Below are 26,770 nucleotides of genomic sequence, written 5' to 3' on the forward strand. Positions count from 1 at the left end.
ATGAACCGTACCTTTCTTTTTCACTCTTGAATGTTTGTATTTGTTCGGTTTTGCATCAGTCACATTATAGAAACTTCAACACCACGCCCACTTGCTTGTGGTGAATCCTCAGGACAGTGACCTGCTATATTCATACATGAACTTAATCGGACATTATACTGACTTTTTACTAGGAAACTGTCCAATCCACTGATTCGGACAATAGTTTCAGAATATTGATGTCTCTTCAGTTAGACATTTTCATTGGTGTCTTTGTGTAAATAATGCTTTTTAAGGCCTCAGATGTTGGTATTCTTCCAGTTTTGCCCCAGTCACATAAAAGAAACAACATTTTGATAACTTTGTACTTGGGAGAGTAAAGTCTGTTTATGTCCAGTCCAACTGATTTGAACATTTTCCATTCTCACATACTCCTAAATTCTAGATAAGTTCAGGGTTGCATGTGTGAGAGGAACCTTTGTTTGTGCCAGTCCTCCAGGAGATGGAGTGGGTTGGATGCAAAATTGTATGCAAACGTTTGAAAACACAATAAAAGTTCAGAGCATATTTCATATTGAATTTCATACTGATACAGGTGCTCCGTGTGGGCATTATGACCTGACACCGTTCACAATTACTCTGCTGATAAACTCAACACAGTTTATGTGAGGGATCTGCAGAATAGCCATTGTTGCTCAGAGGACTCCCTCGAAGAGCAGAGCCTTTTCCACCGAATCCAAATTTACATAATTTGCTAAAAATGTTCAGGTCCTTAACATAAGTGTCTCTGACTGAAGTAGCATTAAGTGTAATGGCTGGGGTGTTTCTGAGTCTCTGGCATGCTTTCTGCACTACATTAGCCACGATAACTATTGACCTATAAGGGATAGTCATTGCCTTGGAATTTTTCTTGTATCCGTCATCTGACTCACTTCACTTAACAGTGTCTTGGATCTTTTCGGGATGTTCTTTCACTCTTATGATCCAGTTTTTGGCAGGAAACTTACTGTGTGTTGGACCCCACTGACACAGGGGTACTTAGCTTAAACTAAGCTGTTAGAGTTTTATTACACACAGCTGATCTTCATTTATCTTGTTATACAGCAGACACGTGCAGAGGGGGAAGCTGAGGTTGCGCCTGCCTGTGGCTTTTATCAAGTAGAACATTCAGCAATTCATAATAATTTAGCCATTAATAATAAAAGACCTGGCTGCCATCAGTCACTCAGCAGCGATGTTTAGATGGTAACTTTTGTTTGTTTGATTGATTATAACACTTGCGCTACAGCGCACATCTGCACACTCTGCACATTAAAATTTCATTTTATTTGTTTGTATATATTTGTATGTTGTATGTTTATGCTGTCTTGAGAGATGCTCCTATGTTTCATTGTTTTATGCAATGACAATAAAAAAACTGGAACTTGAATATTTAGGCTATAGTATTAGCGTTCCACAGTGTCACCTTGAAATCATACATTAGTTCTGCAACATAACTTTAATAGTGGTCGTAGCAGCAGGTTATTACTGCAGTCAATTGAGCTGTCGTTTGTGGTCACTTGGCGAAGCCAGCCACCACTTGGATTTTGATACTTCTCTGTTGTGGTATGGGTGCTTAGAGTGGCCAAAAAGCACAAAGAAAGACCTGTATTTCTGCAATAATTTAGTTGTTATTGGGTTTTGGTGCCTTGTTCACAATAGGCTTTTAAAGGCAACATATCTGACATCCCTCTTGCCAAAAGAAACAAGGTGCGGTTCTTTAAACTGCCCATGATTGCTGGTAATAAATGCATTACAAAATTAGGGAAAAGTGCAGATCCTCCCTTTGTCTCAGTGCGGCTTAAAGAAATATCCATGGCAGCTCTTCTCCTGCTGTGTTAAATATGGATTTATTGGGGGGTTTTTTTGTTTTTGTTTTTGACTCCACTATAACTTCGACATTACCCACCAAAGATTGCTTTGCACATTATTTAGGCTGTGATGACTCACTTTAACGTTTTGCTTTTTTCTGGCCGTAATTTTAGCCCCACCCCTCGGGAAGGCACCCTAGGCGGCCACCTACAACGCCTATGGCAACTGCCGCCAATGAGAAAACATACTTATTATATAATATTCCATTTCAGCCAATATATGTCCCCTAAATTCTATACAAATAGACCTTTAAAACATTGTTCCAGATGCCTATTTTTAAGTTTAAGCACCTGTCCCTCTAAAGGTCCCTGATACACAGCCTCTGAAAACAACAGGCTGCTGCAGCAGCAATTATTAAAGTTTGCCACAGAAAAGGCAGTAAAAACTTATTCAGTCATTCATTTCCTGGTTTATATTCGTACTTAATTTAGTATAAATTGCAAAGATTTGTTTTCACTTTAAAATGAGTCCGCCTGTTGCTCACTTTCAAAGAAGACTAATTACATCTGCTGTGATTCACTGCTGCAGAAGAATGAACCATAAAAAAGTTCAAAGGGGGACACACACCAGCACTCACAATTCTTCAGGACTCTCAACCTTTCTGCTTCCTCCCTCCCTCACTCCCTCCCTCACTCCCCCCCCTTGCATTACCACATTAAGGCTTCCTTGTTCCTATAGCAACCCATCCTCATCTCTCTATCACGGTGTATATACATAGCCAGTCTCCGGGGTATTCGTTCTCCAGCTCAGCAAAGATATTAGCAATTATGTGCTTGTTAGGAGTGAGCCGGAGATAAGAAAGATGTGTCTTGTGTCTGATTACTTTTGCTCTGTGTTCCTGGGAGAAGCCTGGGAGTCCTCAGGGGGACAGTGCCAAAACCCCTCTGCTAATCTAGCCAGGGCCCTAGTGGAAATATTGCACTTTTGCTTGTATTGGATTATTCATGCATGAAACATTGAGTAAATGGGAATGTGGGAGAGCTCTTATGTGAGGTAATAGTTGCAAACATCAGGCCTCTTAATGGCTTTTTTCTGTCCTTTTTTGGGCAGTTTGAACAAGTGTTTACAGGCATGGATACCTCATGAGCTCCACTGTGCGGCAAATGCTTGACCAGATGAGAGATTTGGTGCAATATGTGTAAGGGGTTTTGGATTTTGGTGAAAATTTCAAGGTCAAAACCTCACTTTGAATGCTCACAGCAATCACCCACACACACATGCACATCTCAGCCTGTGCTGTGTGTTGATGAGACAGGAGCATGAGGGCTGTATGTGCATCGCTAATGTAATTCCATCTCACCAGATGGCCTGGGTTTTTGCAAAAACACAGTTTTTTTTTTTAACTCTTCCCCCATCTCTGCTCACCCTCTCCCTCATTCCTCCTCCTCCTGCACCTCTTGTTCTTTTTCTCTCTTCTGCTTCATCCTTCACATCCTTTTTTTTCACCTACCGACTCGATTTTCCTCGTATATTACATCTGTGGCTTCACCTCTCGTTTTCCTTCCTCTATGTCGTTCTTCTTCTGTGCTCATTTTTCAGCCCCCTCACCCCCCTCCCCTCTGTCTCTCTCTCTCTCTCTTCCCCCATCATGTGATCTTAAGCAGGACTCATTATCATCAATCAATGGCTGAAGTTCTTACACAGCAACTCTGGCTCCAGTCAAGTATTCTGCAGTGCTGATCCGTTCACTCACACACACAGAAACTGAAGCCACCGCTCAGTCGCTATCTCTGCGGCTGTTTTATCAGTCAGATAGAGTGTGTGTCAGACATTAGGCTGACATGTTTCCTATGCTCGGGGCTTTCCTCCAGAGGCATGACCATCACAAAAGCTCATTTGATTCAATTGATGCTGCGGGCTCATAGCGCAGGGCCCGGCTGAGTGACGGCCGAGCTGATTATGATGCACTGCAGCATGTGTCAAACATGCCACTGACACACTGGGCAGCATTCCAAACCCAAGGATACTGTACGCCAGGGATACTCAACCTGCTCTGCTGAGGGGCCACTTTACAAAATTACAAGGGGCCAGGGGCCAGTCACAGCCACCCCATACATGTTTCCAGGATTTTAGGATATTTCAAATTTTAGGACATTTCCAGGACTTTGGAACATTTCTAGGATTACAGAATGTTTCAAGGGTTTTAGGATGTTTCAATGATTTTAGAATGTTTTAAGGGATTTTAGGACATTTCTAGGATTTTAGGACATTTCTAGAATTTTAAGACAGATGTTAGGGCATTTCCAGGACTTTAGAACATTTTTTAGGATTTTTGGATGTTTCTAGGATTTTAGGCAGTGGCTTTTAGGACTTTTGGGGGCTAGGGACCTCTGTTAGGGGTTGTGGAGGCTCTTCCACCTGCACTTTTTGATAAACAAGCTCTATTTTGATGCTGTTTTATGCACTCTGCCACCTTATGTATTCAAAAATAATTCCCTATGTGCATTACTTTATTTAGATTTTGTATTAGAAAATGGTTGGAGGGCCACTTGGCACTCTGTAGGGGTCAAATTTGGCCTGTGGGCCTTAAGTTCACTCTCACTGCTGTGCGCCCCCCCATGTCAACTTTACCTACTGCCCTTGAGCAAACACCCACGTCAGAGCTCATAATCAGAGAGCCAGTCAGGAGAATTGACTGTCAAGGTGTTTTCTGTTCCCCGCCTAGTCATCGAAAAGCACCATTAGGGTTGTAGCGTCAAGGGTACAGTGAAGGAGGTTTTTGTTTTGGATCGCAGCCATGCAGCAGAGTATTCAGGGGAGCTTGGGATTTGAATCGCATTCCATTACAGAGCACAGCATGGCAGGTGATAAACCCAGGTTTGCCTCTTTTGTTGTTTCTCATCTCTGTGCCTCAGCATTATGACTCCAAAATGTGTTTTTGTGACATTAAACTGTAAAAAAAAAAAAAAAAGAAAAGTTAGAAAAAGGAGACTCCAGTGTGCTTTCTTTTTTATGTAACTCAGGAGGTTTCCAAAATAAATGTGCTGCTGTCATGTTAAGTTTTGAATGTGTGCTTCTTTCCCCCATATCCCCGCCAAATTTATTCTTATGAGCTACCACCAAAAGCATAACTGCTGATTTATTCCAGTGTTTTTTGTTTCCACCGGCAAAACACCTAAAATGTAAAAGGAAGAAAATCAGATGTAAAATGTCTGCAGATTTCATATTTCTCATAAAGAGCTTCAATCTTGACTGTCACTCAAAGTTAGATGCATTTTTTTCTCCTAAATACTGAATGCTCGTCAGAGCCTAGAGATGTTATCCCTGTCACCTGTTCCTCATTGCCTTTACTTTGTCATTTCTCCTCAGTTTTTAAATTTTCCTCCTTTAAATGAACATACACCAAAAACTAGAATTACGCCCAGTGGGTGTATGACTCCACGCACCAGTCAAGTTTCTTTTACAGTTTACATCCATGTCTGTAAAAACATGGATACTTCACACATCTTCCCCCTCGGCAGCAGAGAAAATCTAACGTTGGGGAAACGTTGGGACAGAGGACCAAAGATGGCACCTATTCATTTCAATGGAGTTGCTCGCCTGGCGCATTTGCCGACAAAGTCTTCTAGTTGCCAGGTTTACTTCCACAGTACACGGCCCACTGAATATGTGCAGTAGTGTTTCTCCTACTGACCCACCTGCAAGTTCCCCCTTATCTCATAGACTTTACATCAGGCATGTCAAACTGGTCCACAGGGGGGCCGGTGTGGCTGCAGGTTTTTGTGCCAACCAACCAAGAGCACACAGTTTGACCAATCAACTGTCTGAAGACGGAGATCAGTTGATTAAATGAGTCAAGTCTGGTGTGCTGCTACTTGGTTGGAAACAAAACCTGCAGCCACACCGGCCCCCCTGTGGACCAGTTTGACATGCCTGCTTTACATTGTAATGACATCACTGATTTTTAAATCGCTTTTCTAAGCTTGAGAAAGTTTTACAAATATAAAACCATCACGGCTCAAAAAATCAGAATAGAGAGATTCATACCTGACCACAGGGGATTTTTTTTTACTGCAATACTGTAAGTGGCAACTAAGAAATATTTGCTGACCAAATGTTTCCACTTCAGTTCCTGAGTTATGATATATTAGCCAGAAAAATGTCTTTGCAAAACATTATGATGTCACATTTAATCCCAAAATAAAATGTCATCACTTCATCGATATTTCCTTCCAGACAACTGTGTGCAATTCTGTCATAGTTAGCGTGTAATTTCTTGAGTGACCTTGACCTTTGACCTTTGGCCACCAAATTGTGATCAGTCAATTCTTGCGTCAAAGTGAAAGTTTGTGCCAAATTTGAGGATATTCCCTGGAGGCCTTCTTAAGATATCATATTCTACAGAATGAAATGGACACATGGTCATAGTGACCTTAAACTTAAACTTATGACCACCAACATCTAAACAGATCATCAATTAATTTAGGTGGACGTCTTCAGAAATTGCACTCACAAGAATGGGATGGAGGGACAGACAACCTGAAAATATATGGGCCTTAAAAAGAGAGAGAGAAACAGATATAGTAATCTAACATTGTCAAATATGCATCAACCAAATTTGTATTAGTTATTCTCAAACAAGAACAAAATTTGCAAAGACGACTCCCAAAAAGTCGAGTGCCAGATTTTCCAAATAAAAGGACTTTTGGCATATAACAAATCTACAGGGAACTTGGCAAATAACCTCAAACCTATATGTAACAGTGTAGCCATCTTGCAAAGTATTCTTTTTTCCCCAACAATTATGGCTCATGTTGCTGCAACCTGCATGCTAACAAAGTAGCTAACCATCCCGTTATTTTCCATGCATCGACTCAAAACTGATATCTCAAAAACTGATGTCTCAGACTTATGTTCTTCTTTCTAAGCTTTGAACAGTAACTGACATGTAGGACAGCCTGTCTCTCTGTTTCTCAGAGCCTTGCAGCATGGATATACTGCATTTTGTTTTACGCAGATACTTAAGTTGTTCCACCATCCACCATTCTGCAAAGACTGCAGAGAACTTACTCTTTGGTAACTGGGAATAGCTAACAGTAGCTACCAAGGAAAACAAAAGTATTATCCTTTTCCCATCTTGGTTGCACAATGGTTGGCGCGCCTCCTTTGTGCCTAAAATTAATGCCTTTATTTTCCCACAAAGTCGTACCCAGGGCAGACAGAATTGCATAGTGAAAGCGAGGCTTATAGGGAACCAGTTTAAACACTGATGGTATCACTATTCTATAGCCATTACGATGTGTAATCAACATTGACTTCATAATGATAAGTAAAGCAAAAACCTTGTCTATTTCCACTTTAAGGTCAGCTTGTAAGAACTTGGCACAAACCTCCCTCCATAAATCAGATTTATTGCTTAAAATTTAATGTAATCTAGACCTTCACCAGACCTCTTCCTCGCCTCTTCTCATTCTCTTTTGTTGGTTTTATTCGCCTCCAATTGCTTCCTGGGAGATTTGAGCTCATTTCATACACTGTGCACAACCGTTAGACACTCCTTACACATTATTGCTGGAATTTACACTCTGTAGAGCAACCCGGTCTACTATAAAATACGTTCATGTACTAATAATTTGCTTTGCCAAATACATCTGGGAGAAACCAAAGTCCTGCTTAGATTACGAATACTGGCAACATTTTTTTTCCAGTCCTGGAACTGCGACATTGTTACACTGCAGAGAAATCACAGGGAGGAGATTAGTTGGGCATATTACATTAAAATCTTAATTGAGTTTAGGGAAAGATCATCTTTTGGTGAAATACTGAAGCTGCACTAATCTTTTTTTTTCTTTTCATTAAAGTAATGGTTTAACATTTTTGGGAAATATGCATATTAGTTCTCCAATCGAGAGTTGGATGACAGAATTGATAGAGCTCTCATATTTGTGAAAGTTTAAGTAAAATGAAATCAGAGAAGCCTTTCTAAATACATCATACATATTAGAAAATGATTGTTGAAAACATGTGAAAAGACTGAGAACTATACAGAACTGCACTGTGGTGTTAGACTGTTAAACTGTGTCACCATTTTTGTGTCCGAAATGTTGGGGGGGGCAGGCCGAGGCATGGAGCCATCCTCAACATAACCGCAGCTACATTCAAGCTAACGTGAGATTGCATAGCATCCATGTTTTTTCATTTCATGGATGTATTATAGGAAGTCTGGATACAGCCATGTAATTTTATTCTGTTGGTCTGTTGTGGACACACATCTATTGCACGTCTGTCTCTCCTGGAAGAAGGACCCCTCCTCAGTTGCTCTTTCTGAAGTTTATACCATTTTTTCCTCAACGTTAAAGGGTTTTGGAGGGGGAGTTTTTCCCGTAGACCTCTGAGGCTTATTATTATTTGTGACACTGGACTTTAAAGATCAAATTGATATTGAATTGAAATGACTATTTGTACAGCCCTTTGGGGCATGCTTTGTGATTGGGATACAATGAAGTTTGTCTTCATTAATCTGTGAAGCACTTTGGGTTGCCTTTGGGTAAAAAACCATGCTTTATAAATAAATTTGCCTAAACTTAGCTTTGCATAAAGACTGGAAACAGGGGGAAAGAGCTCGCCCATAAAATAAAATAAATTCCAATATCTCCTTTAAAGCCCACACAGTAATAAGTTATTTTATCAATTAAGACAAGACATTTCTAATGGACGAGATTGCTTTTCTGTCCTTAAAACAAGCGCTACAGATGAAGACACAATACATCAGTGCAGGATTTACACACATACATCAGCACATGCATCACCTGTGAACCTGTGCATGGAGGCGCTTACACAAAACGGTGAATACAGCCAATCAGTGGAGTGTGTCGTGGCTGACAGTGAAGTAGAGAGCCAGTCTCCCTGAGGCCAGATGAAAATATATGAGATGTTCGCTCAAAGTTCATACAGAAATCCCCCTCTCTTACTGTCACTCCACATGACTCATCCCATATCTCTCTTTTTCTCAGACACACCTTCAAAGACACACACAACATGTGCACACACACGCGCACACACCTGTTCCTGAGGTAGAATTTCTGAGGAGCCACAGAGGAATCCATTGTATTTCCTGCACATCCTTCTTACTGTACCTGGAGACGCTCCCGCATGCCTGAGCCTTTTTAATATTCTCTTTCCTGCCCGTCTCTTCTCTCTCTGCCATCGCCTTTATTTTATCTAATATAATAGGATAATCGTGTCAGTGACCCTGACTGCTCAAAACCCTCAGGCGATTATGAAGATGAAACAAAGTGGTTTACATAATTCTGTTGACCTGTCAACTTGTGTGTGGTTGAATGCGCATGTTTGTGCATGGACAACACATACCTGTATTTCTTTTTTAATGGCATATAATGTGTGACCTTGTGTCAAGGAGTTATCAGCGTTTCCCCAGTTAAGCCAACTTACCTGAATACAAAAGAGGTCTGTTGGACTTGGGAATACAAGCTCAGGATTTCTCCCCTTCCCCCCCTCTGCTCTCCCTCCTTCTCATTCACTCACCCCCCCTGTTTCTCTCCACGGGTCTCTCCCTCACGGTGTGTGTGAGAATTAGCGAGGTTGTTTTTCAGTACTGCATAGTTGCAGGCTATTATAGAAGCAATACCACCCAGGGGATGGAGGCATTATGAGTGTTGGAACAGCTAAGAGCCAAGGAACAGATGAGTTCTCCCCTGGCTGTGTCTCGATCCATGCTTCACGCTGCTCCTGTGGGCATTCAGCCTCCATAAACACACACATACTGTATGAGGCTATTCTGAGATTTGCCCTATTCTTCCACCCTGCACCTCCAAGACTAATGCTGTTTAATAAATTCTGTGGCTCGGTCGAACATGTGTGTTTTTTTAACTAGAGAATGGCCATGTGAGTGTTTTCCTCGTGTTTCAGTCCAGTGGTGCCATACACACTGCACGTTTTTGAATGAGGTTTTTTTTTCAATTTAAGACAAATAAACATATTTCTTACATACCTATTGGCCATGCAGATGGTTGGTGTTTGTTCTGAGATAAAATCCTCTGAGATTGTCAGATACTAGGATCTCCAAGAGAACTAAAACAAACCAAAAAAAAGAATGCTGCAAAAAAACAAAAGATGGTTTCAGTGGAGATGATTCATACAAAGATTGATGAAAACATGATTTTAGGTTAACATTTTCTCACTCCAAACTCCTCAGTTACATCAGCTCTGTCAGTGGTCCTACACTTCAAAGTATGATGCAACAGGTACCCCTCTAGCGTCAATTTTGGACACTTAGTGATGGCGTCAATTTCCGCTCATTACATGCATATTGTTTTTTCAAAATAACTTCCATGTTCACAAGACATTCAGGTGTTATCATAAAAGCTACTTTGGGTTTAGGATGTACAACTTCTTGTTTAGCTTTAGAAAAAAAAATCACGGTGTGGATTAATGGACAATCTGTCGCTTTTGGACAATCATTCTCTTAAAGGAGCAGAACTGTGGAACTGTATCAACCGAACTGAAAATGCAGCACAATTTTAATATTTTTAATATTGGTATAAAATCACATCTAGAAGAGAAACAACCTTGTTCTCACACTTAATACCATAGAAACAGAAACACCAGTATTTTGTGTGGATGTATTTCTGTGTATGGATTTTTTTATTTTTATTTTTGCAGATATATTTGTGATGTTTGCAATTGTATTTAGTTGATGTATTTTCATTTTACTATTTTAACCTTTGAAAATCCTCCAGTAGTCAGGTGTCTTTTTTAAATTAGCCTTTTGCTACAAATGTTAAACACAGTGCGTAAACCCCCCCCCCAAAAAAACAAAAACAAAACCTAAAAAAGAACATGTCACCTAACTTAAGTACCATTAAAATGTGAAAAATAAATAAATTATAAACTGAAACCAAGAAACCATGGACGCCTTCAAGATAATTAAACCCAAGAATCATGGAAATAGCTTCACATTTTCAACGCACAGTATGTGTATCTGTCATATGGCTATCTGTACAATATTACTACATTATATGTATTGTGTGGTCAAATTTGCAGTTTTGTCAGTCACAGGGGAATCTTGTATATCTCTGGCATAATATGAAGCCAACAGTAGAAAACAACCGTCAATGAGCACAGCATCAGACCAGTTTGAATCTCTGAAAAAGGCGTGGGCGGTGGTTTAGAGGTCGGGAAACAGGCCAAGATTTTACTGATTTTTGTTTTAGATGTATTTTATCAATACTGTAACCACAACTTTGACTAGTATTTGGATGGAGACAGAAATCCAAACCTCAGAATGATACAGAAACGAAACACCTCTAGAAGTAAGAGTGAGAGTGTGTTTTTATGTAATTTAAGTGAGCCGACCTTTTAACTAGACTGTGATTGCTGGCCTTTTTTATTAAAGGCTAGATTCACTGGAAAGCTGCAAGGACTAATTCGATTGTCGAGTCTACCCACCCTGTAAATGACCCACGGTTTACCACCCACAGCATCAAACAGGGTGCAGATGTAACCACAGGACGCACCAACACCACCTCGTGTTACCATATTTTGTCATGTTTCATTTGTTTGCTCTTAGCATAAAACACAAATGACAGCTGTAAACAACTCTCTCTCTCCATCTCTCTCTCTCTCCATCTCTCTCTCTCTCCATCTCTCTCTCTCTCTCTCCATCTCTCTCTCTCTCTAACCTCTGTAGGCTATGAACTGGAGAGGGTATAATTTATCATGAACATGACAAATTACTTTTGGTAGTGTTGAGGAGTGGATTGGTCGGCCAAAGGTGTGTGTGTGTGTGTGTGTGTGTGTGTGTGTGTGTGTGTGTGTGTGTGTGTGTGTGTGTCTGTGTGTCTGTGTGTGTGTGTGTGTGTGTGTGTGTGTGTGTGTGTGTGTGTGTAAAGTGGCACAGGTCCTATAAAATGATATGCAGCATCTTGGCTCTGCAAGGTGGAAGGTGGGAACAGATTTGAAATACTGCTTTGTTCTTGATGTGCTGGTGTGTTAAGAACCACACCGGCCGAGTGCAGCTGCAGATCATAGTCACCCCTATACTGTACAAATACCTGTGTTTGTGTTCGTGTGTGTGTGTATTTTTGTAATTTTTGTCTATTTGTGTTTAAGCAACACAGTCATCAAAAAGCATTGCTTGGTCAGTGGCCCTAAACATCAATCTATGATGCTTTGGGTACCCCTCCAGCATCAGTTTTGGATGCTCAAGGACGATGTGTCAATTTAGATTTGGTACATGAATTGTGTCTTTTGAAAATAATCTTCCGTTTCACAAGAAATGTACACTTAACATGTTATGTGTATGCAGGTAAAAATGATTTTAGGTTTACTTCCTTAGCTCTAGACGACAAAAGTGTGTGGTTAGCTTTAGAAAAAATAATATTGGTTTGTCTTTAAAAATCTATGTTTTTAGTTGTATGCTACACATAGTAGCACACTACGCTGTTAAAAAAAACTGATGACCAGTGTTCTTCGGAGTGAATATATTCATACTTCCTCCTACTCCTTTATGAATATGTAAGATTTATTTTTTGCTGTTTAATAAAATCCACTCATTGTGTTTTTATTGTATAGGTTCTCATCCATTTCAATTATTGTTTATTTGTTTTGTTTTGTTTTTATCAAGTTTTTTGTTCGTTTTGTTTGTTTTACATATTTGAAATAAATATAAATCAATCAGTCAATCAATCAATCAATCAATCTTTCAATTAGTCAGTCAGCAAATCCGCCAATCAAAAGAGGTCAACCCATAAAAGAGATAAGATAAGATAGGATAGGATAAGATAAGATAAGATAAGATCAGATAAGATCAGATAAGATCAGATAAGATCAGATCAGATCAGATCAGATCAGATCAGATAAGATAAGATAAGATCAGGTCAGGTCAGGTCAGGTCAGGTCAGATAGAACTTTTAATCCCGAAGGAAATTGTTGTGCTAGATTGCTCCAAAAATGCAGCAGCAGTAGACTTTCTTGCTATTTACATGACAGCAATAGTTCGGAGCCGAAAAAATGACGCCACCTGGTGCGTCTCATACCGCTGCTAAAGGGTTCCTCTGAGCATCAGAATCTGATGCCAACTGGGTCAGTATTTCAAGTGTTTTGCATGTTATGTGTGTTTGCTGTACTTGCCTGTATGTATGTTGTATAATGCATTGTTTTTGCATTACACATTTTGTTTTCATGCAATGAAAACCACACATCTCCAAATTTATTGACTTGATTTTTAAAGAAAATGAGGGATAACATGATCCTTCTTGGGCTGAGAAAAATCCCGTTCTTCTAAACAATGTAGCCCTGCACTCTTGTAACTGTCAGACTCACAATGGACGGTTTTATAAGTACTGTATAAAAACTCATGCAGCTTGGGTGACCATGTGTCTCACTTTATTGGGGACTGCACTTTTTTTTTTTCATGCCACGTTTCACATATTGAGACGATGTCCTGCATTTTGATCGGCTGTAGTTTTCAAAAGTCAAACCACTGCAGACAGATGCTAAAATCTGGCTTTTATCCAATGACTGTGAAGAAAGCCGACTGTCATCATGGGGCTGTGTTTGATGTCAGTCAAACTGCACACAGGTGGGGGAAGTGCAGGTGAACCTGTCACCGTCTCTGCTACATTACGCCCAGCGGGGAAATTGTGAGTCACCACAAAGTCACAAGCTATAGAACAAAGTCTTGGCAACAACTTATAACTGGGGGAGCCGATGGAAGGTGATTCTCAGAGAGCCATAAACACAACATTAAGTGTAGCTCAGTCGCCATAAGAAAATATCTTTCGTTTGTACGTTTCAAACATACCATATCCAATGCCTGCCAAGCTGCAGACTGCTGCAGACCACTGTTTGAGACCAACAAACAACAAAATTTGTTTTTAGTAAGTTATTGCTGCGTTTCCAGCAGCTTTTTGGTCACCAAACATGGGTATGTTTTTAGCAACTTGTCACTGTTTTTCCATCAGAGATAGTGACATGAGAAGTGGTTGGTTTTTAACCGACACATTGGTGCATTTCCAGACAGAATTGTGCCAAAAGCATGTATTTTTTTTTAGCAAAAATAAGATCTTTTCCGAATCATAACCAAATGTTTTTTATGCCCAAACCTAACCACTTTAACCTCAGCGGATTTGAAACCTAACAAAATGTAAAGTTCCCATGTATTTATGACATAATAATGTACAAATGTAACATGTTCGTGGTTTGCAGAAACGTGCAATGTCAAGACTTATCCTTGAGGTTAGAAAAACATAGGCAACAAAATAAATAAATTAAGATATAGAAAAAACAATTGCAATAGTAATAATAATAATAAATAGCAATACATTTTTTTTGACAATTTTCCCTATTTTTTATATTATATGATAAACACGTCTGATATACCAAGTTGCTCAGTGCTTTTTTAGCCATTATTTCTAAAAGAAAACAAATCAAAGGTTTTCAGGTTTCTGAACGCAGCACAAGAAAGACGTTGTTGTTTCAAGTGTCGAAGGGTTAAACCATTAAAACCCAACTGAATAATCTCCAAAAGGTGTTGTCACAAAGCCAGACTAAAAGTTTACATTTTGGAGATACATGTTTTACTTGGGACAACAAAGATTTACTCTCTGTGTGACTATGTGTATTTATTGAATATGCATGTACTTCTATGTGCACAGTTGATCCTGTTTGTTTTGGTTTTCACGCAGATGTTTATCACCCCTTCTCACCCGACATGTGTTGATCTTTCCTGACGACGGCGGGTGTGTTTTTGTTTTGCAGATGTCTCTTTCCATACGGGTGGTGTGTTGAGCTCCATAACAACCAGGACTCACTTAGCAGAAACTGGCTCTCTTCAGTGCCAAAGTAAGCAGTGCTGACCAGATAGGAACAGAACAACAGAGGCCGGGCCAAAAGGATAATAAGGGCTCTGTGATGACACACAACAACTGGCTTTTATCACCCAGTCAGTCATGCTCTTTATAATGGAAGTTAGATAAGAAATTTTCCACCAATAAATCCCCCAGACAAAGAAGAAGAACACTTCTATGTGATTATACCAGAGGAACATTTCCCTTGTAATAGTACAGGCAGTGACATACACAGCAATGCCAGTGTAATTAAATAAATTCAAATGTTCTTGTTTTGAGCAGAGATGGTTGAGATCTGCTCGCTCAGATAGTTGCAAAGAGGGGAGTTTAAACTTTTGACCAGAGGGTAACAGTTCATGTTCAGTGGGCAGGACACTTCATGTATAATTTGTTTTTTTCTGCGGAGGAAGGCATACAAGAGTAAGATACAGACTGTACAGGCCAAGAATACAGAAGATACTTCCAGTGTGGGTTTTGGGAAAACAGTTGCAATATTTTCGCTGTATTACCTCAATTTTCAGAAAAGTCTTTGAATATTGTCTGTATATTTGAGCTCCAGTTGAGTTATTTCTATGGTAACGACATTGATTTGTACAAGAGTCTGATGACAATTTTTCCATTACTTCCCTTTTTTTACTGATGAACAATAGTTACAATATAATGTTTTTGTTTGCTCAAGGGTCTGACACCTTTATGCATGCACAAACATTAAAAAAGACAAGTCTATGAGGCAATGAAGAAAATTTCAGACAAGTTCAAAAAAATATCACATTTTAAGCCATTGGATCCATAAAAAAGTTAAAATGAAGTGAATTTTATCTGTATATCATTTTTGTGCAGGAAACCAGTTTAATATATTATGAACTCAAAAATGTCAAAATCTCTTTTTCAGAGTAATGGGTAGTGGAACACAGTATGGCATTTAAGGAAAATTTGGGTTTACTCCAACTTGTTTTCCTTTGATTCGGTCATAATCCCTATCAGTTGTGATGACATGATATAGTTATTGCAGTAATTGCAAGATCTAGGAGTGATCATCTGTAAACAAGTTAACAAGTCAAACTAAAAGAGAGTGCACCTGAAATGCCGAAGTAATCCCTCATTGCACAAAAATAGTTTACCCACACAGCTGTAGTTGAAAATTTGAACCAGGAGGTTGGTCTGTAAACTGTGATGAATGTTTGGAGTGGGTAGTTGAGGTAAATTTATTGTCTGTATGATTTTTCTCTAATATGGGAGTTTGTTTAAAATGTGTAAAAATGCGTGTAAAATCATTTGATTGTTTGTGCTTTTCTTTTTCTTTTTCTTTTTTAGCAACATCACTGCTTTTCCCGATCCCAGCAATTAACCTGGTGAGTACATTGTTATTTTTACAGTAAAAATTGTGTGGAGTTGCAGTAAACCAAAATCATCCTTTCAATTTGTGATGTGGTGAAAAGTGCATATTGTGGTGTGAGAATGCAATGTGGCGTAAGGACCAAGTGTAGCACAGGTATGAAATGTGGCTTAGATATGGAATTTGGGGAAAGTAATGTGGCCAAAATTGCGTAATGAGGCATGAGAACATAATGAGGCGTAAGGACAGAATGTGGCGTAAAGACTCAGTGTGGCGTACGTACATAAGTTGAGATAAGTCAATGTTGTCTTTTGGTCTCATGTGGGACAGGAAATGCAGCCTCCTGGGTGAAAGTCTTCTACATGGACTCACTTCCTCTTACCTATGACGCTGCAACCTTAACAACCACCCACTGCGTGACGTTAAACCAGGAAATTTGTGTTTCCACTACAACAAAGTATCCTGATTGACTTTCCATTGGCCTTGTTTCTGTGGTTTTTAACACATAACATGCCACCACCACTTTATGCAGAGTTAAGAGGTCATGGTTATTTCACATATTTGTGTGAGACCAGGCTGTCCAGTTCAGTAGTTGTCCTCATCATCTGTAGTAATAAGTCTAACTATGACTGCATTATCTGCATGTTAGTGTTAGTGCATGCATGTTCGTTAGTGCATGTTATACAGTAGTATTCATCTTACCAACTTGCACAGCCATTAGTGTAGAGTGTAAACACACTCTGCAGGGAAAGAACTGGATGTGAATGGTGAGAGAGCAGAGTTAACTGGAATACGAACACTCCTATACAACCACAAACAACTCCTGCTACAAATAAATTGCTCTCTCTCTCATACACACACACACACACACACACACACACACACACACACATAACCACACACATAAGCGTGCACAAAAGGTATAAGAAACAATGTATGGAGCCAAATCCCATCAGCACCAGTCGCTTTATCACACAGGCAGGGGAAAAAAACTCCAGCAGGAGGACAGGGAGAGCGGAGGAGGATCGATATTCCAATACTCCCCTGTCTGCTCCACTGGCCCCCGACGTTATCCCACATCATCGCAGCGGACACAGAGAAGACAAATGACTCCCATGTCGGGAACATGGGACCGGTGGGGGGAGGGGGAGGGTGTGATGAAGGGCAGTTGAGGGCTGATGGGACACGAGATGTACTGTACGTTCCTAACATCAGCGCTGACAGTGACGACGTCTTCCCAGACTTGGCGCCGCGAGTGCATCTGCAAAAATCAAAGTGACGGGAAAGAGCTGTGTGTGCTAAAATAATGGGAAAGAAGATTGCCTCCGAGACGCAACTAAAAGCAGGCGACCTAGACAAACAGAATATACTGCATGTCTTTATCAGCTGTGTACCAACGTAGAGACTGCGCAAATTGCACTGCCTGCCACATAACCCTCAAGGGAAGTGTATATATATACACACACACACACACACACACACACACACACACACACACACAGAGTCAGATGTCTTCCCGGCGGTAGGTGGATGGGGATAATGCAGGTGGGTGAGGCAGGTTGGGGGCCTGCACGCAATGTGTGACAGTTCACAGAGTGACAGACTGGTTGCGGAGAAAAGGTGCAGGAACGAGGGAAGATGGATGAAGGGGAGAAACGCTCCCTTTGTACCACAAAGAGCCCTCTGTTGTTTTTGATCTGCTCTGACTTCAAAGTGCAAAAGTCTGTTTTTATTCCCGGCAGAACTCCCTCTGTTGCCTTATCACACATCTCATTTGTGGGGCTCCAGACAAACAGACAGCCGCATGGGGTTGAGGGCCCTGCTAGATTGAGGTTTGACAAATTAGATTTCGCAGTGATTGATGCTGAATCAACAGCTGAAACAAAGTTGAGACAGAAGGTTTGGTTGTGGGAGAGAGGGGGACGGGGTGATGTGAAGAGGAAGGAAGGAAGGGCAGAACTAAGAGAAATAAAAAAAAGAAAAAAGAAAAGTCTCACAGTATTTATTTGCATCTTTCATTTCACAAGAACTCAGCCGGGCAGACTGGCACCCGTATTTATTGACAATGTCAGATTGCTGTTGTAATTTGTGGGCCGGGACTCAGGGGCGTTATGACTGGAACTTGCAATTAGATTTATCGAAGCTTGTGTGTTTGTGTGAGTGTGTGCGTGTAATTAGAAGTTATTGAAATGTGGGGTCCCTGTAGCCCAACTATTACAGCTAAATCAATATTAATCAAAAACACAACTGAGGGAGCAACGCATAAAAAATGCAAAGAAAAAGAGAGAGAGAAAGTTGGAGTGAAAGTGAGAGGGAAGGAGAGATGCAAGGCACAGATAAAGGAAAAGATGACAGAAAAGGAGAAAGAGACAAAAGCATTACAAAACGGAAAAGAAGAATTAAAGAAAAATGGCCTGACAGGTCTGTTTTGTCTTCTGCTGCAGATACTATCTGATTGGAGTGGAGTTGTGGTGTTTAAACGGAGAAATTTAGCAGCAAAATCAATTTGCTACTTTTATGAACTTTGATATACAAACTTGCACTGTTGACCAACAGCAAAGAGTCTCAACAGTGCTGACCTTAAGAGGAACAGAGTCTCACATAGAGGAAGCTGTTGTAGATTATTAGAAATGTTGCACCCTCCACTTTATTAAACTCCTCTGCTGGAGGATAAAGTGCTTCACAAAGGAGAAATGGTTTGCAGGCAGTTTGGAGACTAATGTGCCTTTTGAATAAACTGTGCACTGCACTTATTGTCCATTTTCACCCTTTTTCCAACCAAATTAGGGCAAATACTGTAAAACTCTACTTACTAGCCTGTCCCAGTTTAACGCTCACTCCTTTTACTAGCAGGGTGTGGCTGCACATTTTGATAAATAAAGGCCTGTATTAATTGCAACCCCTGGTCTGGTCTCCATGCAGTTCATTGTAATAGAAGTTCTTCAGCTGTATAAAACCGGGTTTTTGGCTACCTGCTGGAGATAATGTAGCCTGTTCTCACTCCAAACTTGTCAAATAGCACCGCTGTGTCACTGCTTTCAGCGTATGAAGGTGACGCCAAAAGCCAACCGTAACGCCATCCAACTGTGTTCCAGCTCGATGGCAGAGCAGGTGGTGTTGTCATTGCTTGTCCTCCACAAAGAAATTTTGGTCATTTTCTGCATTCTGTTGATTTTTTACTGAATCAGTTTGTACCTTTTCTGTATCAATTTATGGTGAAAATGTTGCTGTACGTCCTATTTCAATTGTGCATAGCTGCTTCTTCTTCTTCATTTCCACTTTATGGCAGATTGCAATCATTGATTTAGAGGGCCCTATTTAGACGATCTATAGCACATGGTCTAAAGCACATGGCGCAAATGTGTTTAGGGCGTGCCAAAGTCCAATTTCCGAGTTAAACAGCAGATAATGTGGGTGCCAGGTGCGGCATGTGGCGCAGAGGGGTTGTATTTAGACTCTGAATTAGTCATGGGTGTGTTTTGGCCAAAACATGAATTAACCAATCCGTGCATCAGCTCCAATTCCCTTTAAAAGCCAGTTGCACCAGGAATTGGCGGATTGCGATCTAAATGATGGATTTGGTGAATTACAGATGTGAGAGGTGCTCTGCTGAGGAAACAAATCTGCTTGTGCGCGAGGTGAGGGCGCACAAGCAGATCATTTACGAAAGCAGCAGATATTCACCAAAAGCAGCAGAGGTAAAGCAGACATGAGAGGACGTGACGGGGCAGGTTCCATCATTTTTAGGAACCTCTGGAACGGCCTTACAATGCAAAGTATTATTTAAACAAAGCTCAGTGCTCAGTGTTAAAATCAGGTGCACGTGCTGCTGCTGGCATATTTGGGTTAACTGGCATCGGCACACACAGTTCAGCCTCATGCCTTCCTACGTCCTGTAATGTGCCCTCACATATGTCCAATAGACATCCATGACGCATATCAATGTTGTCCAGTGTTGTTGTTGTGATGATCCACCTGACTTATCCAAACATCTGAACCGCATGCAGGCGCATCTTGCTTTAAGAATTATCCGCACTTTAAATAGCTGGAAACAGACTGCACCTTTGACTTCAGACCAACTTTTATTTGGTTAATGGCGCATTCGCTTTCTGTTGCCTGACAATAGCTTTTTGTTGCCTCAACACTAGCCATAACACTTGCCGTGTGCCGCCTTGCGCCGAGCGTAAGACAGAGGCCAGAGGTTGTACACTGCCATCACTTCTAGAGACGCTGTTGCATCTATGAGTCGTGTTTCAGCAGTTGGTTGAAAGAAAAAAAAATTCATTTGCTATTTTCATGTTTTTATTGGCACAGACAAATGCACATGTTCAAAATACTGAGGGGGCCCAATGCCCCCTTAAATATACACCTATGCTCCTCCCGCTCTTCGTACTTTACCTGCTCTTTTCGCTCCCGTACACACTCCCCACACTTGCGGGTAAGTGTGTGAGTGAGTGTGTAAATGTGTGTGTGTTGTGTTGCATTTTCGACAGGGCCGACATTACAGCCTGTTTTATAGGGCGGCGGACAGAGTCTCTTTGCCAAGGTCAGGCTGACAGAGTGCATTATGGGAAAGTAATTCACGAGTTTACAATAGAGTGCATTTACACACTCAGTGCGGTCTGCAGGCTGAGAGTGGCTCAGTCATATTTAAGGGATGTTTTTTACATCACAGCTATTGAGTTATTTCCAGGAAGCACTAGAACACCTGCTCCGTGTGCACACACATGTAGATGTAGTGACATTTGCTGCAACGTGTGATTAATTATCTCATACAGCTTGGATAGATCGTGACAGGTGTTAGTCATTTCCCTGGGATTAGGAATGTGGGAGGAAGGCAGGAAAGGGGGGAGGGCTGCAGAGGTGTGTGAGAGACAGGGATGAACATGACCAAGTCTCAAGAATATCATGTGACAGAAGTGTGTGTGTGTGTGTGTGTGTGTGTGTGTGTGTGTGTGTGTGTGTGTGTGTGTGTGTGTGTGTGTGTGTGTGTGTGTGTGTGTGTGTGTGTGTCTGCAAGAGAGAGGGAGAAAGACCCTCCATCGTGTTTGGAGTAATTATCTCTCTAGTCCAATCAGTGTTGATGTCTGAGTATAATCGTCTGTAAACACTAAGTGCGCCTAGACCTTGTTTAATGAGACTGCCACACACACACACACACACACACACACACACACACAGTAGTCATTAATATTGTGTGATGGCAGTTAGCAGCATTGCCACCTCTCTTCCCTCTGAGTAAAGGGGAAGTCAGCGCAGATTGGAGAAAAGCGCTCCTAATAAGTCCCGAAAGTATCGGTGATGTGTGATGTAAACACACCTACAGCTTCATTCGAAAAGTTAAATAGCCTGTTTTAAATGAAAAGGTGCTTCTCTCTGCAGAGTTTTTGCCATAATTAATTTTTTTAAGGATTTAAAGGTGCCATGTGTGTGGCGTTACAATGACTTGCTATGTAAATGAGACCTTGTTTCAGCTCTGTTATGGATTATAAGCAAGTATGGATGAACAGCACGGTATATTGGCGAACCCACTGGTGTCAGGTGAAGATTGTTTTCATTATCGAGCAAACTGACAAATATATTTCTAAAAAATAAATTAGTAATTTGATGAAAAAAATCATATTACAGAGTCCTTAAACCAAATGATTTTTCAAGCAATTTCACTGTCGCTGACAAATTTTAAATAAAATATTGACAAGGAATAAAAAATGTTTTTTTAAATGACAACAAATAAATTCAAACATGTTTAATATTGTTTTTTAATAACATTTTTGGCAGTAATATTGTTTTACAATTGTAAGTAATAATATTATTTTAAGTTTTTGTAAGAAGTTAAATGGCACGCTCTCTCCTGCACCAAATAGATGCCAGCAAACTGAGTCAACAAAAACTTTAACAACAACTTTAAAAAAGTCTCCCTTCTCTTGGACTGTGGAAGAGATGGAAGAACTGGTGGAGTTGTGAATTGAACAAGAGTCAGCGTTTAATTTGCGTAATAATCTCAAAAGGAATCTTTATATAGTCTTGGAAATAGTGACCACACATTTTCTTTAGATGTGAGAAAGTGCCAGACTTTTAATCTTACTTTCAAAAGTCTTCTAGTGTATGGAGGGCATTATTTGTAAGCTACTACTGTTTCTTATAAACTCTCAGCAACGTCTCCTGGCCTTCATCAGTGGATGAACTTTAATAACTTGTCATGGAGATTGTTAAGTGATTTGTACCCCGTGTCTTACATATCAAGTAAGTGGACATTCTGATATGCAAAAGATTTTTTTTTTTTTTTTGGTAATTTCCTTTTTTGCTATTTCAAAGGTTAAAGAATGAATCATCAAGCTCAAATTAATAAGTAATTTAATAAAATGTCACAAAACTTTTCATTTCTTTTTTTTTTTACCTAGAGTCCAAGTTATGCAATTATTATTAACAATAAAAAATGTAAGATCCTCATCCAAGAACATTTTGTATTCATACAGTGAATCCTTTTTCCCCAAGTGTTGTAAGTTTCACCAAAGTCACCAAACTGCAAATCACTTGTCCATGAGATCTGTTTAGCATATTCATAAAATACAAAGAAATGATGATCTGGTGAACAGAATTTTAATTTTGCATTAAGTTAAAGCTAAATGCTAACTGAACAGGTTCCCATGTTGTTTATGCCTCATGTTCTGCCTTAGGACTCAAATGTAGGCCACAACCACCACAATGTTCCTATAATGGAGGTGAAGGAGAAGATGATGTAAACAAGGCAGTATGCAAAACGTTTAAGAAAATTCACAAATGTCTTATAAAGCAGGGAATGCAATTGGTTTGTTTGTTAAGCTTTAAGCATTGAACATGATGTTTTCTGGTGAGAGACGTTAAATGTAAACAAACCCATAACTGTTTACATCAAAGACTCCACAGGTGCCTCGAAATAGAGATAATTAACCTTCATTTAATTTAGTGAAAGCAGACGCGTGGAAACATTGTCACTTAGCCGTATATCAAGGCAGGAAGTAGAAAATGTTTTAAACATTTTTCATCTGCGTCCATCATCTGTGTTTTGTTATTATTTTAAAATATACTGCAGTCCAGCTGTGGTGTCTTATACGTCAAGTGGCACAAGACAAAAAATAACTCCAGACCCTGAGAGACATAAATAAAAAGCACCACAGTATTAAGCCATCATTAAGAATGTCATCAGGTGAGACATGGAGCCTCACAATGAATAATATCGACATCAGCAGCTGATGATGAGAAGTCATCATCAGCTTGGACGGGGATCTGCTCCGTGACGCATTATTCACCTGTTTAGAATGCAGTGTTATCGGCTGGTTAACCACCCACTGACAACCTTCTCCTCCCGTCCCTCTCAGCTCTTCTCTCTATCTTTAGACATGCCTAGCAAACTGTTTCACGCTCTGTCTCTTCAACGAAACCCTCTCGCTCCGCTGTAGACAGACATGCTTGGCTCTCCCCGCCACCTTTCCCTAACAGAAACCTGTTTTTCCACCAAAATCTCCATTTCAGCAAATCTGTGTCTTCCAAACCATTACCATCTCTGGGCTCCGACACCTCTAAAAGCATAACCACTTCATCTTTGTGTGTTCAGCACATTTGCAGGTCATATTCAGGTGGAATTGTGTTTTGATGAAAACTAATTTAGTGCTGTTTGTGGCACCGCCGGCATGTATTTGGACCAATTAGACGGGAACGAAGGAGACGGATAGAGAGAGGGGGGAAGTGATGTGAGGGGAGGCAAAAGAAAAGGATAAGAATATTTTAAAGTCCAATGGAAGTCATTTCCTCATTTTGGAGTCATTGAAGCTGTGAGTGTGTGTGAGAGTGTGAGTGTGTGTGTTTGTTTTTTCGTGTGTGTGTGTGTGCGTGCGCGCGTGTGTGTGATTGGCTTTGCATGATGATGAGTGTATGGGGGTGGCAGAGTGTTGACATGCAGAGCACAATGCCTCCATAAGCAACAGGATAATGAATGCATTTGGGCTCCCACGTTCAAACACAACTAGTGAGGCTGTTTACTCTTTTAACAGACAATGTTGCTCTCTGATTTTCTAATTTCCTTTCGTAAGTGGCTGACCAGGTGGATGCTCGTGTGGGAGCAGGTGCAGATTATAGAGTGTGTGCGTGTTACACAGATGTGTAACGTTTGCATGTTTCCTATGTAGCATGTCAACATTTCTATGGTGAAATATATGAGCTTACTTTTCCATCCAAATGTGGAGGGGAATTTGAATGGTGAGACTGCTGCCAACTACCATTTCCAGATGCATTGTTGGCACCACAACTCGGTGTTTTTTTAGTGAGACATCACAGCATTTCCAGCTGCAATTATGGCACCAAACCTTGATGGTTTTTAGCAAGACATCAGGGCAATTCTGGCTGCAATTTTGGCACTAAAAACATGTGTGTTTTGTGAGACATCACAGTATTCACAGCTGTAATTGTGGCACCAATACATTTACTTTTTCCTGGGAAGACATTGAAACATCACTGGAGGCAATTTCGGCGCAGATTTTTTTCAGGAAGTCATCAGGACATTTCTAGCCACAACTGTGACACTAAAAAAATTTTTTCCAGCAAGACATCTGAAAAATTCCAGCAGCGATTTTGGCACTAAAACCAGGTGTTTTTTAGTGAGGCATCAGAACATTTCTAGTATTAAGCAAGCGGCAAAACTGGCTTTTTTTTAGCAAGATATTGAGACATTTCCAGCCACGACTGTGGCACCAAAACCAGGTGTTTCTTGAATACATTTGGGCTCCTATATACTCCTTAGCAACTAGCACGTCTGTTTACTCTTTTAACAAACAATGTTGCTCTCTGATTTTTTAATTTCCTTCTGTAAGTGGCTGACCAGGTGTACAAGAGATGTGAGAGCAGTTGCAGATTATAGCATGTGTGGAAGTGTGTGTGTGTGTGTGTGTGTGTGTGTGTGTGTGTGTGTGCAGTTCAGCAGCGTGTAACGGTGTCGAGTTCTACTGAGCTGCCAGGCACAGAAACTCATTTAGACTGCAGCTTCAGTTCAGGAGAGGCCCGAGGCAGCGGTTCCTTCAGGCTGACGCCGCGGATGGCTCACATTTTTACCTCGTTATCAGAGCTCCTCTCCGGGCTGAGCCTGGCGGGAGGACTGGCTGCCTCGCCGTTCCTCCAGGCAAGACAGATAGCAACCAATCACTGGCACCAAAGAGACTACCCCACGGCTCTCGCTGCAGACTCACATTAGCATATGCAGGTGTGTGTTTATGTGCTAATCAAAATTCAGTACGGCTGCTTAGTGTGCAATGTTTGTGGGCTTAGCCTGAGCTTAATTCCCGGTCAAACCGTAGTGTTTGATCATATTCTGTTTACTTTTGTCACCTTTATCATCTGAAAACTACACACAAACATGCCTACGCACACAAACAGACAAAGCTTAATCACAGCTCCGCATGTGTGCACTGCATTCCCGGCTCCTTCTCATCTATCTCATAGCACATGATTTATGTGAAAATTATTTGCCACTGCAAACACACACTCACCAGGATGCACACACACTAACACACACAGTCCGTCATCGTATTTATGACAGCAGGACCGCTGTGCCAAGGGGATATTGGACTTTCTCTTCAGTTATCAATGTTTCGCTTTTGATTGATGACCTTTATTGTAATTATTTATTGAAAGGCAGGAACAGGATAATTAGAAAAGGTCTGGAGGGGAGGAAAGTGCTGATCCAGTGGGAATTCTGAGGAGGAAACCGGAACGCTGAAGGTGATAAAGTTCACGGATCTCCTCAGAATTCTGTGTCAGCGAACGGGGAGGAGGGGGGAGATCTGCAGGAGGAATCAATGATCAGAGCTAATGGCATACTAATGATGTAACTACTCATCCATACAGCACAGACAGCGGGAGGAAGAGCAGACGGAGGGAAGGAGGGAGAGAGCAAGAAGGTGATAGAAAGAAAGAAAAAGAAGAACATTTATTCATAGAGACACTGAGGTCATAAATTGACCACTTATCCAAACAAGTCACAGACACGAGGAACTAGAGATCGCCACATAAACACAGTTATCAAAGTCAAATACTGAAGGTGTTCAGCTGAAGTTGAAAGGTATTTTATCTTTCAAGTTCAGACGTTGTCATTATTTCACTGTAATCACAGACTTGCTTCTCTTTCAAGGAAATTTAAACTGCAACAAATAATATGCCATAACTGATTCATATGATTAATAAAAGTGGAAACATAAAATCAAAGTAGTGCAGCCGTCACAGCTGCTCACAGAGCAATCAGTGACGGAGGTCTTGACTCTCATGCGGGTCGTTTGTTATCCATCCATCATGCAGTGCTATAGCAGTGATATTCACAATAAAACTCAGCTCTGCCCCTAAAATGACAAATGGTACCCAGTAATTTGTTAAACTTATTTTGGTGCTTCAACTACTTTATGTAGCAGCTTATAAGTAACAGTATTTTTTTTCATATGAGGTATGATGATGCTTCATACAGTGTCTGAATGGACTGCATCCCCGTTCAGCTTTCGTATCAGGACCAATGGCCCGGATCAGTGTCCGCTTGACCACAAAATCAGGCCTATCCTCAGAATGTTTATGTCTAGCAGGTGTAATGCTGAGCATTTTCACCATCTTGGTTTAGCCTGTGAGCATGCTAACAGTTGCTAATTAGCTCAAAACACAAAGTACAGCAAAGGCGGATGGGAATGTCATTAGTTTTGCAGGTATTTGGTCATGAACAAGT

At 40.6% G+C, this 26,770-nt stretch overlaps 1 protein-coding gene across 1 annotated transcript in view; it reads left to right on the forward strand.

Annotated features, from left to right (window-relative positions):
- LOC148187437 (uncharacterized) overlaps positions 1-26,770 on the forward strand; it is an 86,770-nt gene that overhangs the window by 55,163 nt on the left and 4,837 nt on the right. Inside the window, exons 3-4 of the mRNA XM_088087744.1 lie at positions 14,611-14,694; positions 16,014-16,051. Of these exons, the coding sequence (XP_087943870.1) occupies positions 14,611-14,694; positions 16,014-16,051 (122 nt within the window). The remainder of the gene's footprint in view (positions 1-14,610; positions 14,695-16,013; positions 16,052-26,770) is intronic.

Source organism: Plectropomus leopardus, chromosome 14 (genome assembly GCF_026936395.1).
Source record: "Plectropomus leopardus strain MGB_pleo_1.0 chromosome 14, ASM2693639v1, whole genome shotgun sequence".
Lineage (NCBI taxonomy): Eukaryota > Metazoa > Chordata > Actinopteri > Perciformes > Serranidae > Plectropomus > Plectropomus leopardus.